The sequence below is a fragment of the Spermophilus citellus genome (genome assembly GCF_964194105.1).
Source record: "Spermophilus citellus genome assembly, chromosome: X".
NCBI classification, from domain to species: domain Eukaryota; kingdom Metazoa; phylum Chordata; class Mammalia; order Rodentia; family Sciuridae; genus Spermophilus; species Spermophilus citellus.
The window spans coordinates 14,401,229-14,418,854 of NC_138190.1; the positions used below are offsets into that span (position 1 = coordinate 14,401,229).

At 39.4% G+C, this 17,626-nt stretch overlaps 1 protein-coding gene across 6 annotated transcripts in view; it reads right to left on the reverse strand.

Annotated features, from left to right (window-relative positions):
- Positions 1-17,626, reverse strand: part of SH3KBP1 (SH3 domain containing kinase binding protein 1) — a 334,352-nt gene that overhangs the window by 95,436 nt on the left and 221,290 nt on the right. For all 6 annotated transcript variants that reach the window (XM_081277303.1, XM_081277300.1, XM_081277301.1 and 3 more), the window contains 2 exons: positions 13,336-13,411; positions 1,281-1,375 (listed from right to left, as the gene is read on the reverse strand). In XM_081277303.1, coding sequence (XP_081133429.1) covers positions 1,281-1,375; positions 13,336-13,411 — 171 coding nt within the window. The remainder of the gene's footprint in view (positions 1-1,280; positions 1,376-13,335; positions 13,412-17,626) is intronic.

Sequence of the window (17,626 nt, forward strand, 5' to 3'; positions counted from 1 at the left end):
TTTCCCTGTATTACTAAAATCAATTATTGGTGCTAATTATTAAAGCATTTGTATTATGCTTCATGCCTGTTTAACAACTTCCTTATCCTGTTTGTTTGGTTACAGGTCTGATTAAAAATAGGAATGCACAATACATAAGAGAGCAGCCCAAAGGAGGCCAGCAGAAGGATGAGGGGAGGGGTGGTTAAAAAAAAAAAAAAAGGAAGAACCGTTCCTGCTTCACTTGCAGAAAGGAACTAACAGCAAGGCAAGCATCTTCCCCTCCTCTCATTTCCTCCTGCCACATTCAACACCCACAGAACTATACTGGAATAACTTAAGGGTAGAATATTTCACAGGTAAAAAGATGGACGAGTTTTTAGGTAATCTGCAAAATGGAATAATTTTGCTATTCCAGATAGGTGTCTGCAAAGCTCCACGTTGATACTGAGTCCTTGAAAGGACCAGCTCTTCCCCTAAAATACATCTGACCTTTGGCAAGCTACTTGACCTCTGGGATCCTCGATTCCCTCGCATTTTTGGACTAGGCTCTTCAAACACAATCTCCAAAGCTATTTCCTAGAAGTAGCTGACCTTAATCATAAAGGCAAATCCCACTGACCATCATAAAAACTCTGCACATCAGAGAAAAGACCAAAGAGTTCTAGGAATCACTTGAATAATATGACTCAACTAGCGACTTGGTGAGGAGTGCTGCATGAATGCAGAAATGGTATGTGGTCAAGACCCGGCAAACCGCATGGCTTCACTCGGATTTTATACCTCTCCTGGTGTTTACAGGGCTCTGGCTGTAATGATAATAAAATTGTCCAACCTTCTTAGTCCAAACAAGACAAGCAAAATTCTCTCAGGCACTTTACCTGTCTTTGATCTGTAGAGCAAACATTCTTTAAGTGTTTTCTGCCTGTGAGGCATGACCAGTCTTTTTAAAGCCCCTCTTGGGTCCTTCATGACACAGAGCTTTGCAGCCCAGCTGCTGTAGAGGGCAAAACCTATAGCCAAGCAGGCTGCTTCCTGAGCTATTCCTTCTGGGACAGACTTTTTCTACAGGGCCGTGCAAATCTACAACTGGTCCTAAGGCAAACAGAAACCTATTCTATTCTCAAGTTCATTCATTCACCTAGACTTAATCTGATCAAAGGAAAAAATACAAATTCTTTCTCCCAAGGTCAGGATCATGAAAACTAGGAGCTTCAAAGGCTAAAGCAAAACTTTGTATTATTCCATGGACACACCAAAACACTCCACAGTTTAGAAGGCAAGAGAGAACGTTCATTTACCTTATTGATGAGAGTTACTATATCTCCTTCTTTGATTGTCAATTCATCGTCATTCTGTGCCTCATATGGAAATATTACTTTGCAGTAATCTTTGCCTGTAAGAAGAAAAGAAAACACAACCTTTAAGGTGTTTTATCTAATGAGCTGCCCCAGGAGAAGGCGCTGTCTGTCACATTAACATCAGAGAAAGGCACACTTAATAGGTAGGCTATTACAACTGCATAAAGCTAGCGCCACCCTAAGAAAATTCCCGAAGAGTGTTCATTGTAGGCTTCATATTTATTCTCTGCATTCTTCCCCTCACAAACTGTGAACTGCCACTGGCTACTTTGCAGGAAGAAAGCAAAAAGTCATTCTTGGTTTCAGGAAAACAGATGTGTACCATTTTTTAAACTCTTTAGGTGCATGCATAAGCACACATCTACAGAGAGCAAAAAGCTTACATGTTGTCCTATTGCCTTCTTTCACACATTACAAAATCAGAAAAAGGATATTTATATATTATATAAAGCCAACATGGTACATAGAACAATGAAAAATTACATCATTATGGTATGTCTTAAGAGATAAATGTTGATATATTTGTGTGTGTATGTGTGTCAACCACAACAGCCAATGAATGCTGACAGAATATTCTTTATGCATATATGTGTGGGAAGGGATGAACCTGTTCCAATACATCCCATGGTCTCTATGTGGGAACCTTCTTATTCACTGATGGGACTGTTGATTAGCCAGGAAATACATAATCCTCAAAGAGGGAAAAATACTAAGGCCACTCAAAATCAATTCAAGTATGTCCTGAATTATATGCTTTTGGAAATTTGTCTGACATCATATTACACCTGAAAGCACTGGTAAAGACAATGAAAACATGTGTAGGGGATTTGAGAAGTGAAGACTTAGAAAACTCAGCTTTTATGACTTAGGACAAGAGGTAGAAAGAAAAATTCAAGAACTAGTATCTACTAGAACAGGCATTTATTATTCTTGACCAGAGTCAATAAGTCTAATGGCTTTGAATATCCTTAGATATTTCCCAAGGCTTAGGCCAGTTCCTGCAGACAGATAGTAACCTAAAGCTATATACATAAGTATCAATTATACTGTCCCTTTTATACTTTATGTCACTGAAATGCAGTTCTTTATTTTGGTGAACATCTCATCAATCAAAGATAATGATACATAAAATAAACGCAATTTAAAATCCATAATACAGACACACTGTGGTCTATGGTTGAGATATGACAAAGAGGGAGAGGAAAAAAGAAGGGAAAGGAGAGACAAAGGTCGAGGGGAAGAGAGAGGAAAAGGGAAGGGAGAAGGAGAAGGGATCACTTAGTTCTTTGCAGATGTCTTTGTTTTCTGTGCAGTGGCTTAAAGATATCAGTCATTATCCCCTATCCTCATGTTGAAAACCCTGGACTTACAATGGCTTTTGCTCATTAACCTGTATTGAGGGACACTAATTCTAAATCCCATCAAGACCATTTTCCTAAACTCACATAGTTACAAATGTTCCATCTCTTTTTGATTAGGAGTAGCAAAAGCTTCCCTTATCTGAATTGGTCAAATGTTCTTTTCCTATTGACTGTGCTTGTGAAATATGACTACCTGACCTCAAAACTTAAAACAACACAAACACATACAGTATTACTAAAGAACTGCCCTGCAGGGTCCTTGCTTTAACAGTAATTCTTTGGATGGAAATCAGGGGACATTTCACAAAGAATTATCAGATGCCCATGGACAACAAAGAAAGAAGGGACAGGTCATACTTTATTCCTTTCAGTCAAAAAAGTTTAAAGTATGATAGACTGCTGTTGGTTGACTTCCCAGCAGCCATTAGCAGCCCACTTCCTGGTTCACAGAAGCCTAATTCATTCAGGCATTATATTCTGGAATGGAGAAGCCTTCCACAGCTCTAGGGAAGAGTAAAATCTGTCCAGGCAAGTAATTTTAACCTCACTCGCTTCTTGGTGATTGATCCAGGGTTAGACATGTGATCTACTTACAGCCAATGAAATGTTGTAAAGGTAAAATTTCTAAGCTGTTTCTAAGCTGTAAAGCCTGAGTTAAAGGGTAGAAGACCGGGCATTGTAAAGTTTCTAAACTGCAAGGCCTGGGTTAAAAAGTAAAAGACTAGGTATTGTTAAAATTCCTCTGCTACCCCCAGAACCTGTAATCCCTGTAGCTGTTAGGACAATACTGGAACTGCCCAGTAAATATCCCCACTGTTTCCACTGGTTGTCTAATAACCTGGGATTCTGTGTAGTTTGTCACGTAGTTATTTAGGCCCAAAACCAATCAGTTTGAATGTGTACCCCGCTTAGGAGTGACCAATCACCCCTGCTCAATCTGTTCCCGCCAATGAATGTACTAATCATGTCTCAGAGTTGTTGTTCAATTTTCCTGCACCTCATGATGATTTGTTCTGATGTATGCAAAGCCCCCCGCCCTCCCCAAAAAGTGTACTTAAGCTCTGCTTGACCACTGCTCTGGGCTCTGGGCTGCTCTATCTTCCTGAGTGAGCCTGGAACCTCAGCATGCTGAATCAATAAATCCCCTTTTGCCAATTGCATGAAGTCAGTCTCTTGTGTGGTCTCTTCCTCCAACGCTTTGCCGGACCCTTACAATGTGAGAGATATTCTGCTTGGGGTGGGGCGATTAGATTTTGTTTCCTGGTTAAAAGAGAGAAAAAAGACTTGGAAATAGCTGCCCCTGCCTTTTTGCTTTAAACATTGTTTTATCTTTGTTGGAAGGCAGGGCAATGTTTGCTCTGTTGCAATCATGCTTCAATTATGAGAAGAAAGCCAAGAATTTGACACTGAGCTCTGACACTGCTGAGATGTCTTTCAAATGCACCAGCTTCAGGGGACCTGTCTCTGGATCTCTTGTTAGAGGACTTAATAAACTGATTGTTGCTGGGTTGTGGCTCAGTGGTAGAGTGCTCGCCTAGCACATGCCTAGCACATGCGAGGTGCTGGGTTCGATCCTCAGCACCACATAAAAATAAGTAAATAAAATAAAGGTATTGTGTCCAACTACAACTAAAAAAAAATAAATAAACTGATTGTTTACCACAACTTTGGGGTTGGGTAGGTATTCACTATTCAAAGCAGAAGGCACCCTGACATGAAGAAACTCCATAGAAGAGGAGAGAAATTTCCAGTTCACACTTTCAAAATACTTGGCATTATATTATATATAAGGCTCTTCCTATGTATCTCTGTCATCCTTTTCCTATGTTTTGGTGCCTATGAGGATGGATAAATGCCTGTGGAATTGACTGGTAGTAACAGTGGGAAAATACTGCTAAGAAAGTGCTAACATGCTTTTACAATGTTTCACAGGGCCATTTTGCTTTATGCTTACAGTTTCCCTATAAGCTAAGAAGGGTAGGTGTCTCCTGCTTTACTGAAAAACAGTTTTAATGAAGGACAATTTAAATGCCATAAAATGCATCCATTTTAACTACACAGTTTGGTGTGTTTTGAAATATCTATGCAGTTGTGTGACTATCACCATATTGTAGTTTGGAACACTTCTACCCCACAGCTATGTTGTTTTGTGTGAGAGGCATTAGACAGAGAATTATCTAGAAAGTTTCATCTTTAGATAAAAGGCGGAGATAGTACTGCTAGTGGCTACTGCCTACTACCTACTACCACTCTCCATGAAGCAAGTTGCTGCTGCATGTCTTGCCCCTCTTTGCATCCCTAGAACCCCACAGAACTCTCATTTCTTGATTCTCAAATGATTCCTATAAAGTAGTAGAACATTTGAGGGGCAGAAAGTAGAAGAGGAGGATTCTGGGCCAGGAATTAGGACACTCAGGACTGGGTTCCATCCCCATGGACCTTCTGGAGCACATGACCCATGCAATCATACATTGTCCTCAGGTATAAAATCAGGGATCAGCCACAGAGGGACAAGAGGAGGGTTTGGTCGATTTTAGCAGAACACTTTTAGCACATTAAATCTCCCTCCAGACCTCAAATATTAAACAACTAATAAAGAGCTGCTCTGATTAGTTCTTTATAGCTGAACCATAAAGAAGAATGAAATTATGTTACATGCAAGAAAACAGATGGAACTTGAGAACATTAAGTTAAGTGAAATAAGTTAAACTCAGAAAGTCAAGGGTTGTATGTTTTCTCTTACATTTGAAAGCTAGAGAGGAAAAGAAAGGTGGTGGGGGGAATCTCATGAAAACCCAAGGGAGAGCAATAGAATAGAGGAAAGGGACCAGAGGGAGGGAAGAAGGGAAGGAAAGGAGAAGTACTGGGGAATAATATTGGTCAAATCATATTGTTATCTTGTGTACATGAATGAAAATGTAACAACAAATCCTACCATTATGTACAACTATAATATACCAATAAAAATATGGGAAAAAAGAGAGTAGGACTGTACCATCTCCCACTCAGGTCCCCCAAAGCATGTCAATGATGCTCTGGGGGCTCCAACAAGCACACTGGGCAATAACTAAGTTCCTCATACAATTTATCAAAAATAAATGTAAACATGAAAGTTTATTAACTCCAATATTGTGATTGTAGTTTCATAATATATGTTTCCTATTTCAATTCAAATATTTACTGAACCACCACCAAGAAGATACTGTGAGCTCTTGAGCCTGTGATATATGAGTAAGCCCTGCCACTCCCTCCTGTCCTTGCATGGAATTGACAATTTAATGCCTAGAGAAAAGTAAGGGAAGGGGAGTGACAAAAAGAGATGAACACATACATAAACTGATTATGATGTTATATTGTTGTGTTTCAGAGAAAGGCAAGTTTACATGCAGGACAGAGTTCACAAAAGAGGAAGCATTTGGTATATCTTAAGAATACAATCCCAAATCAATTTTGGATGTGGAAAGATTATAATAAAGATTATGAATAGGGGCCAGAAATGGAGAAGGTAATGAAATTAATTTTTGGAGGCAGGAATTTTCCATCTATTCATCAATTTGATGGATTTAATTAGCCTTGGATCAAACAGGAATGAATACATAGGCACACATAAAGAAAAAAGGCACAATTTATCCAGTGACTGAGCCGATTGTCTCTTTTTTTTCCTTAGGAAAATTTTAAAATACTAATGAATTAACATAAGACTGAAATCCTGAATTAGTTCTATAGCTTTTTTTTTTTTTTTTTTGTCTTAGAGTCCTTTAGAATCTTATAAAAAGCAATGACTATCTCTTTTCAGGAACAAAACACAACAAACCATACAATGAATGGAGAAAATGTATATAATATAAAAAGGTACAAGGATCCTGATGACATTACCTAAGTCTCAGATCAAGAGCCCCTGTACTAATTATCAGCTTTCAAATTTTAAGAAATTTGCTCAATTAAAAATCACCAAGAAATTCTGTCATGATTCACACCCTCCCAAATCATTATTTCAAATCTCTAGACTTAGAAATTTACATGATATTATAAAGATGGTTGAAGGAATTGAACTCACATGCCCATATCACATAATTCCTTTTAAGTGATTTTATGATCTAGTCAATAAAAAGTTCAACAAGAAAAAAAAATCCCTCAGCTTCAACTATAAGCAGAATAAATAATTAACAAGTTGAACATACACACAAAGGACATAACATTAAATCCAGAAGAACTCTCTGAGCTCAGTCAGCTTTGGGATACAAAGATCAAAGTTCCATGTGCCACATTCAGAGTCTAGTAGGAAGCCTTCCAGAGCCATCAGCAATGGTGGAAAGAATCAGGATACACCTGGAAATAGTGTTTTCTTTTTCTTTGGGCCACAAGAACAAGAGTATCAAATTCAGTGATATTTAATTTCACCAACATCATAATCAGAATTTCTCCCATTCAACTGTTATCTGAGACATTATTACTTTGTAATCCCTTATACAAAACCCTTGGGGACAGAATTTTTCAGGTTTTAGAAAGGAAATACACTGAACATACCATATAACATATAACACCCCCCTACATACACACACACACACACACACACACACACACCTGGAACTATTAAAGTTCTGCAGCAAATGGATGACTAGTCACCCCAAGCGACCAATAAAAGACGCATGTCAATCAGTCCAGGCAAATTTTTTTTTTCACCCAATGAGCACTAAAACCTTTGAATTTCCAGAGCTTTTTGTATTTAGGCATTGCATGTAAGGGCATGGAATTCTATCATGTCCTGGAGAAGATGGAATAAAGTAAATAAGACTAGTATATGGTTGTCAGGGAGCTTATAATCAAGTAGAGGACATGAGGCATGCATATACACAGTTCTCCACAGGACAACATTGAGGAGAGGACACGAGACATGCATCTAGTTGAAAGCATTCAAGTGTTAGAAGTGGGGAAATAACTTTCAAAATAAAAGAGGATCCCACTTGAGAGGACTAACATGGAAGTGGGCTTTGTACAATGGTCTAGGAAACATCCTAGAAGAGTAAGACCGAGGTGTGCTTCTCAGTCATTCCTGATAAGAATTACGTGGGGCACCTAGTCATTCTATAGCTTCCCAGACCTCTTTCCTGGGGCTCTGAATCTTCAAGTCTAAGGTAGGACCAGGAATCCTTCTAGTAACTCTCTGTGATTCTCATCATCAGGGAATCTTAAAAACAAACAAACAAACAAACTTGGTTTAGGTCTGTGGTTCTCATGCTTGAGTGGGCACTGACACTAGGTGGAGGACTAGCCAAAACAGATAGCTGGGCCCCACCCCCAGGGTTTCTGATTGGGTAGGGCTGGGGTGGGGTCTGGGGATTTGCTGGCTCTGGGAACACACAGTGAAACTCACTGGTCTAGCAATGGATATTAGCCAAGATTCAATGGTAGCAAGGAGCCAAGCAACAGCAAGGACTGGGAGTATGGTGGTGGTTCTGGGATCAGGTGTGCTACATGCTCAATCTAGATAAGAACTCCAAATATGGGTCATATTCTAAGAATCTGGGCTAGTGGGAGGGGAATGAAATATATACTAGGCTTGCCATCTACTCAATAGATATCTGAGAATCCACTGTGAATCATATGGTAATGATGCCACAGTGCCCTAATGGAGCTTAGGGCAGAATACACTAGTAGTTCAAAACTGGCTCTACTACAGTTTGAATGTGTCCCCCCAAAGCTCATGTGTTTGAACTTGACTCCCCAATGCCATTGTGTTGGGAGGTGGGGCCTGAAGGGAAGTGTTAAGTCATGAAGACTCCACCCTCAAGAATGGATAATGCTGACCATAAAAGGGCTTGAGGCTGTGAGTTCAATATCCTGTTCTCTCCTGCCCATGTGATGTCTTCCACTACATCAGAACACAGCAGGAACTGTTTGTTCATAATGATTTCAAGGCTGATAGTTTCTGTTAGCATCAGATCAGGGCCCAGTGTATACATTTTTTTTTTTTTTTTGACACCAGGTAATGTTAGTTTTCTGGCTGATACAGGGTGGGTAAGCAAATATTGGGCAGATGGCATGTTGAGATGTAGCTCCTGGATCTTGGATATCCCAACTTCCAGAACCATGAACCAAAGAGATTTCTATCAGTTATAAATTGCTCAGTCTATGGTATTCTGTTATAATAGCACAGAATGGACTGAGACATGCTCCCAAGGGACTTTGGTGATACTTTGAGACATTTTTAGTTGTTATAACTAGGGCTAGGAGTACTACTGGCATCTACTGGATACAGGCTAGGGATGCTGCTAAAAGTTCTGTGATGCATGCAAGACAGTTTCCACAACAGAGAATGGTCCAGTCCAAATGCCAATAGTGGCCTGGTCTACATTTAAACTTGGAGAAATAAAGCCCAATGTAGACTTCACTATGTATGTCAACTCTAACTCAGCACCTTTCTTTATGAAGTTGACTGTAAACCCCAAGTCACAGCAACCACCTTTGGTCTCAAACACTGCTGGAAAATTGGCTTTCCTATTACTTTCCAGGTATTAACTATAATACATTTTACTCTCTTGTAAAAGGAGAAGGCTTCTTTTTAAGAAGAAATGAAAATCTGAGAAACAAAGCCATCTTGTTCTCTACTATAGAACAGAGGTCAGATCACCTCTCCTCTCAGGGACAGTTTCTTCTGCTCAGATGAGAAGCTTGGAGATTCTGGGAGAAAGGCTATCCACCAAGAAAACACAAAATCTTCTCCAAGAGAACTGTATTTGAAATGCAGATTTAAGCAATATGGGTAGGACAGGTACTCTCACAGGATGGCCCTCACTATCATCCAGATAGCAAGGTCTGTGTTGGGGACACTTGATGAAAGGTATTTCCTAAGAAGAGGAGGGATTCCTGGGACCTCGAACTCTAGGGCTTTTGTACACATCAGGTGTGTAGGAAACATGTTTCATACTGAATGTGACCCCAAGCCCAAGAATGAGTGAGCTTTGGGGTAGATAAGTGGGCAGAAAGATCCAGCATGGAAAAAAGGGTCCAAGGCTTCCCAACAGTAGAGAGTTGGCCCTTTTTTTCTCCTGTTTCAACATGTAGTGAGAAAGCAACAATCAGCTCAGACCAAGAGAGTAATAATGTGCCTATCATTCATCAGGCAGGGGTAAGAGACCAATGCTGCTGCAGAACAGGCAACAGTCTCTCCCAAGCATGTGCTACAGGTATAAAGTGTAACAACCCTCATTTTTGAGCAACTATTGTTTTCTTATTCCCCCAAGAAAATTTTTCCCCTAAAACCACAGACTATCAGAAACCTGCTTTTAAAAACTGTTTCAGTAAGAATGAAACATTCCAATTTTGCTTTAAGGAACTAAGTGACTTTGACCCAAAGAAGCAACCTGTCTACCACCACAAGTGCAGAGCCTTAGTATAAGGGTTTCTGGATACAGCATTGCACCTCAAGCTTCACTCCATAACTGCTGAAGAAATAGGACCTGGGTCCACCTTCCAGTCTAGAGGGATGCTGACTATGTTGCCACAGAGCCCTGTTTTGTTTGTACCTATAAAAACACAGCTTCATTTACATTTCACTAAATTCACTAAAAAAAATTTTTTTCTTTGTACTCAGGGTCTCCTCCAAGGTGTACTCTCAGTACTTTAAACAAGTTTTTTTTTTTTTTTTTTTTTTTTAAAGATAGGATCTCACTAAGTTGTCAAAGCTAAACTGGAACTTGCAATCGTTCTGCTTCAGCCTCCTGAATCACTGGGATTATAGGCATACACCACCACACTGGCTTTTTTTTCTCTTTTGTTTAATGTGATAGACACTGGCCCTCTGTTGTGCAGTCTCCTTCACTGCAATGAGCCAATCAACTTCACTTTGACTACATCAGACTACAGGTTAGTTCCTGGTAGTCTGAGGCTAATTGGGTGAAAGCAGTGGCAAGAAAGAGTAAAGGGTCTGTCAGTCCCAAGGAACACTGATAATCTCTGCTAACTACTCAGAAGATGGGTCTTAATAAACATATGTATCCTTTTCCTACTGGTGACTACATGGTTAGGAAAGGGGCCCATGGCTATTAGCTTTTAAAAGACCCTGTGTTCAATTCAAAGCCCAGTAAGTCCTAAGTCATTCATAACTTTCCATTTGCTCAACCACCATTTATTATATGCCCACTGAGCCTCTGGCACTTTTCTAGGGTATATGGTAAGGGATATCCATGGTAAGGGATATACATCTTTGATCTAGAGGGACCAATGATTTAACGATAGGAGCAAGGCACCATGTGTCATCATCATGGTGGACAACTCTTAAGAAGCAAATCGATGAACAGGGTGATCATACAGGTGGTACAAATGTGCAGTTATAAAGTGAGTGAGGTTGGGCAGGGAAAACTTGGCCTCTGTCCCACCAGCCATCATTTATTCAGAAGCCAGATCTGCCTTTGTACAAATTCTGTCAAGGACTTTTATTTTTCAAACCCACCTGATAAACTGGTCTTCTGAATCTATGAGACTAAACCATTAGTTCAGAAAGATGTTGAACTGCCCTTTTGGGGGGCTATTTTTCCTATCCCGGGGGGGCTACAAATCTATATCAATTGTAATAAAAAAAAAGAGAAAGTCCAGATGTGATGAGCTGGAGGCACCTCAGGGCACTTCATTATGAATATTTAGACAGTTTTTCCTCTTGTTATGAAAATTATAGCAATCTGTTCCCAAGCAAGAGCTTCCCATGAATTTCAATGCCATAAAAGCTTTTTGTTTGTGGGAGGGGGATGGGGATAATGCTAGTTGTTTAAATCCTGATCAGCTGAGTTTCACCTTCACTCAGAAAATACTCACATGAACATTTTTTGAATCATTATAACTCAGAATTCTGATGTGAGCTTGTAGTTGAGCATGCTAAGACAGCTGTATAGGAAGAAGCTGCCCTCCTCTGCGCTGCAGGGCAAGTTTCATCAGAAGTTTGTCTTCAGAGCAGAAGGAAGAAGGAAGAAGAGTGCTCAGGTGGCAAGCTCAGAATTGTTTCTAATAACTAGTCAGTACTCTGCACCTTCCACCTGAACAGAAATGTGGCCTCAAAATGCAAAAGCAGGGAAATGATCCAAATGAAGGGGGATTTTTAGTAGACTAGGGAGCCACTAAATGGAAATCATGGAAGAATAATTACTGTAGAATTTGCTCTTGGCAATAAAAGCCAGAGGTAGTGTGTGCAGGGTAAGATTAAACTACAAAATTCATGCCCTGAAGTCCATAAATAATATCCATCAGTAAACATCCCTCAAGGCTTTGGTGACAGTGATAATCATCCTTTCTTACCACTACTCAGTTACAGTCATATTAACATGTATGCCTAGGACATCTTCCCATATTCTCAAATTGTTCACATCTTCCTTTTGTCTCTCCCATCTGGCTGTTCAACACTTTGAATTTGAAAACTTTCACGGTGAGTCCTAAAGCTTTTAAAATTGGGTCAGAGGATTAAGATGTGGGGGGAAAAAATCTGAGGGGTCTTCTCAAGTACAACCCCTGATTTCATAGACAATGTAGACAATAAAGAGGAAGGCCTGAGAAATCAAATTATTTCTCCAAAGAAAATCACACCACTAGCTAATAACAATGGAACTGCCTTAGGACTCTAAGACAAAACACTCCACCCTGCCTCTGTAAATCTATTCCTCATTAGTAACCCATTCCCCTGCCATGATGCTTCTAGAGAGCTGGGTACATGGAGACAGTTAATAGATACTTGTAGGAACAAATAAGATGTGGTGGGTTAGAACCAGGATTCTTTTACATGCTTAGGGAGCTGAACATTGCAACTGTGCTCATTTCCAGGCCCAGGAAACCCATCTTAGGTCACAGAATTACTATAAAACTACCCTTTCCAACATGGTCACCAATAGGCACATGTGGCTATTGAGCACTTGAAATGTGGTTACTCCAAACTGAGATATGCAACACCTATAAAACACATAAGGTATTATAAAGATATCACATGAACAATGAGGGTACTTCATTTAATAATTTTATATAAATTAATGTTGAAATGATACTATTTAGATATATTGAATTAAATAAAACATATTAAATTCAGTTCAGCTGTTTCTTTTCTTTTTAATGTGGCCACTAGAAAAATTTAAATTATAAATATGGCTATTGGCTAGCACTGTTCCAAAACACGGCTAATACCCTCTATCCACTCATTTAATCTTTCCAAAAAGACTTGAGCCTCTTGCCTGCAGACATTCCAGAAGTATCTAGAATTATTTAAGCAGAAATGTGTTGAGGAGGCTGGTGGGAGGATAAGGTTGGGTAGTTCTGGCTAAGTGGTTAGGCTAAAAGGGGTTAAGGTTCTTTGACCTGAAGATCTGTGAATCCCTATAGTGCTCGAGCTGCCATTTCTAGAATATTTATGCCACCTAAAGTATGCAAAGTACTCTGTAAAGATGGATAAATGTTAGCTCTGCACATGGGTAAGACACATATGGCAGGAAAAAAAACACGTTTTAGAAAGAAAACAAAAAACAAAACAAAACAAAAAAACAAAGTTCTGAATCTAACTCATGGGGCATCTAATGAAACACATTTGTGTGGATTTTTTCTGACATGTTTGAAAAAGCTATGGAGATTACGTAAGGATTTTTAAAAATAAGGAAACTCACTCTTTGTCCTGCTGTCCATTTCTGTTTTCGATGGGTCTGGAGTCACTGTAGCTGGAGGCAATTTCTTCCCAATAGTCTGAGGGGGGAAAAACAATTTAACACATCAAGACAATTCTCTTCATCAAGCAAAGGAACAAAATCCAGATCATAATGACAAAATGCTCAAGACTGGTTCTAAAAACCACTCCCTTACGTTTATGCTCTGCTCTGTGTACTGGTTGCCACTCTTTAATAGCTCTGATCTTCAATGACAAACAAGGGGAAGCCTCATAAAAACAGCTTTATCTTTGAAAGCACTCAGTACCTTTTATTTTCTTTCTTCCCTGATGGTCTTTAAGAATTTATTATTTCCCCATATTTTTTATTAGTGCATTATAGTTGTACACAATGATGAGATTTGTTGTTACATATTTGTACATGCACATAATATCTCGATATTTGGCCAATATCACTCCCCAGGTACAGTTTCCTTCATTTTATGAGACATTAACTAAATCTATGGAGGGACAGTACCTGGCCCAGTGGCAGTATTCCAAAATAACTGTGAGTGGAAGAATGGAAAAAAGAGGGAAGAAATAAAAGGGATGAAATAAAGGAATGGAGGGCTAGAAGGACAGAAAGATGAATAGGCAGGTGGATGGGCAGGCAGAAGCCAGGTGTCCCAGGCAACTGGGCCTTGTTATGACTCCTTCTCATCATCTAACATTCTAACTGCTTCACAGGGGTACGTTCTTGTTCTCTAGCTGTCCCCAAAATGAAAAACAAGGAGGCCCAGCAGCTCCTTTTCCACTAGTCTTTTAATGCTCCACGGCCTTAAAAAGGTCCTTTGCCTTGGACCATATGTGCCTATTAACTAGTTAAAAAGAGAAAAAAGTATAGTCTGCCTTGACTTCACTTTCTTTCCTTCATTTGAAGTTAATGCTATTACCATCCATTATTTATGAATCATCCAGAGAAAAGATTGGATATTGCCTCTGCCTAAAGATGTTCTTGAAAGCACAGGCTACTGAGCAGCCCCAACAAAAACACCAATACACAAACCAACAAGCCGATGGTTCCAGAGGTAAGAGCTGTCCCCACTCTTTCTCCTTTGCCACTGCACTTGTCTAACCATGATTAATACCTGAGGAAAGTGTCTACTGATACCAGAGAAACAGCTGTCACAACCAAGTAGCTGGGTAAATTTCACTCCCTAAGGAAGGGCTTCACTAGTGAGAATCCCAGCCACTAGGAAGCCCAAACATCTTGAACACAAGAGGAGGAACGAGCTGCATAATTCAAAAACCAGCAGGGTGGAATTTTTCTTCAAATAAAACTGATTCACCACAGATTTTAATTTGAAAAAGTTCTTCATGCTTCAAACGTTGAACCTAACATTAAATATGAATAAATCACAGAAAGAGGATAAGATAAATCAAATCTTCAGCCCTTCATGAATTTTTAAAAACATTTGTGACAGAAAGCCTTTGCATTTTACACGGTGACATTTTTATTTAGTGCCGCGAGGCTTTCTATATTGGATAAAAAAAAATGAAACCCCCAATAATATGCCACCCCTCAACTGCTACTAAGTACTCAAACTAATAACATTTTATGACTCCAAGGAAACATCAGAGAAGGAAAAAAGTTTGATGTTCTTCTGCCATAAGGTCAAATTTGATGAAGAACTGTTCTTAGGATTATCTTGAAAAATCAGGTATTGGCAGTAAAACTAGAAGCTCTCAAAGTATCATTTCATTAATATTCCAGTTCACACTTCCAGCAGCTTGACAATCTGTTTTCCCTTTGGGGGACTCAGTAAAGCATCACTACTGTTAACACATTAAGAAGAAGGAAACAAAAACAATTAAAACTTCAGTCATCACTGACAGTGGAAGGAAGAAAGGCAAACATGTAAATAGTATAAACACAATTCTCAGTCCTGTTTACTTTCCTGAAAATGAGACAAGCAATGGTTTGAGCTTTAAACCAGATGTCTTGCTTTGGAGAAACCTTGGCAGGTTTTATATTCTTATAACTTTGGTAACAAAAAACTGCCCTCATGTCTGATGTCTGGTTTACCAGAATGTCCAAGTTTATAGACATCAAGAAAGACCACTGGTTAAATACCCTTACTTCAGTACTAAAAGACATGAAAATAGCAATGCTTACAGTAGTTGTCTTTCTATTTCAGAAAATACAGCACACTAGCCTCTGTGATGGTGACCTTGATATTATACTCATCTTCTAAAGGTGTTCAGTACCTTAAGCCTTCCTTCTCCTTTGTGGGCCATGATTAAAAGTCTAGAGTAAGGCCAGATCCTCCCCTATCAGCTGGTCTAGTAGGTGTTCCAGAGACAGAAAGTTTCCTAGTGTTTCTGTCTTCTCTAGAGCCTAGACCTAGGGAAGTGTGGCCTGAGATCAGCAGTACTTGAGAACTTGTTAGCAAAGTAAATTCCCAGGCCACGCCCCAGACTTTCTCAATCAGAAACTCTGGGGATGGTGCCAGCAGTCTCAGAGGGGACACACCCTCCATGGGATTCTGATGCACACTCAAACTTGAGAAGCATGGACCTAGCTGTAGCAGAGGTTCTATTAATATGAATCAAATGCCCTTTCATGGATTCAACACTCAAGTGCCTATTTTCATACCTCAATATAGTATAAAACATCTTTTCTACTCTTCTCCCTCTCCTTTTTTATCCAATGCCTTCTATCTTCTGTATTCTTACTGGCATAATACCTTATCATTGCTACTAATTACACATACACATTGAAGGCTCTATAGACTATCACTATGGATCTACTTTAAGACACAGTGATCACCAGGTTGGCTTCACTTTTGTATCTCTTGTTACAGTCCAATATCCACTTAAAAACCTAAGTTTTAAAAATAAACAATTCAGAAAATTCATTCCCTTGAACATTTAATAATATTAGTCCCTCTCCCCTTTGGCTCTTTCACCAAAAGTACTAACTAAACTTTTTGGAGTTTTTTTGTGTACAGTGGGAGTTTCATATATACTCCTGGCTCCACAAGATTCAGTAACACAGTATCAGAATACATAACTATCACATGATTTTGGTTAGTAGAGCAAGTGATTTTTTTTTTCTTTTCTAGTCAAAATGAAGAAACGGATGCTTCCAGGAAGACAATCACTGGATTTGAGTCCAGATGAATCCAGCTCCCCAAATGATGAATGTATGTGAGACCAGAATAATACTCAAATCAATAGTATAAAATCACTCCTCCAACTGGACTGTAATTCAGGTGCAAACTCCTTTGGGTGTAAAAAGAAGTTTCTAATTATAGAACAATGCTGAGGAGAAGGTTTAAATCCATCTCTAATGTTCTCTCAAAATACCACACACAAATTCTGCACCAAAAGGCAGCCAGCTGAATGGGTATGAGGGAGGAGAGAGCTGTAAAGTTGCCTACCCACCCCATCCTGACCATAGGCCAGACTTTCTGCCACCTATTTTAGATGTGGATGATGTTCTGAGAAGCTACATGTAGACATCACTCAAGTGCTCACACAAAACCAAACATAAGAGATGACCTTTCAAATAGCTGGTAAAAATCCAAGTTAAAGGTAGCTCTTTGATGGCAGTCCTTTTACAACGCTAGCATCTGACAGTACTCCTTCCCCTTCTGTCCAGTACAGATTTATTAGGTACCCATTTAACACCAGACAAGAAAGCAGACAAGAAGGCAGGAGGATGCTGAGCATCACCACAAACATTGCAACAACTATTTGTGAGGCTGGTTCTCTATAGTGGTGTGTTGAGGGGTTTCTAAGCATGCAGCATTATTATCCCAAATCCTGCTCATCTATAGCATATAGAGATATATAAGATACCAGACACGGTGACAAAATAATATCTATATATGACTATTTTTAGTTTCCTTTCCACCATAACTCAGAAGGATCCCCAAACTGCTAGAAAACTCTCTGGAAACTTTTAATATTTATATTTGTTTTTACATGCTTGCTTCATGAACACCTATGACTGAAAGCGTAATGAAGTCTTCTTGGCTCTCAACAGGGAGCAGTAGGAATAGAGTCAAAGTCCAGTGAAGCAGCTCATGTCAACACAAAAGCACAAAGATGTATCCTTAAAATGCAGCACCTTATGCACTCTACTCTCACTGAAAGGCTTTCATTTACCCCAGCAACTGTCCATGTGCCTGTATTTGGTGGGTCCAGCTTAAACTGTAAGCCATCAACAGAAGACATGCCAGAACAAGATACAACTCAAAATTCTAAAAATAATGGACATGGTCCATCAAAGGGAATCTACATTTGTAGTT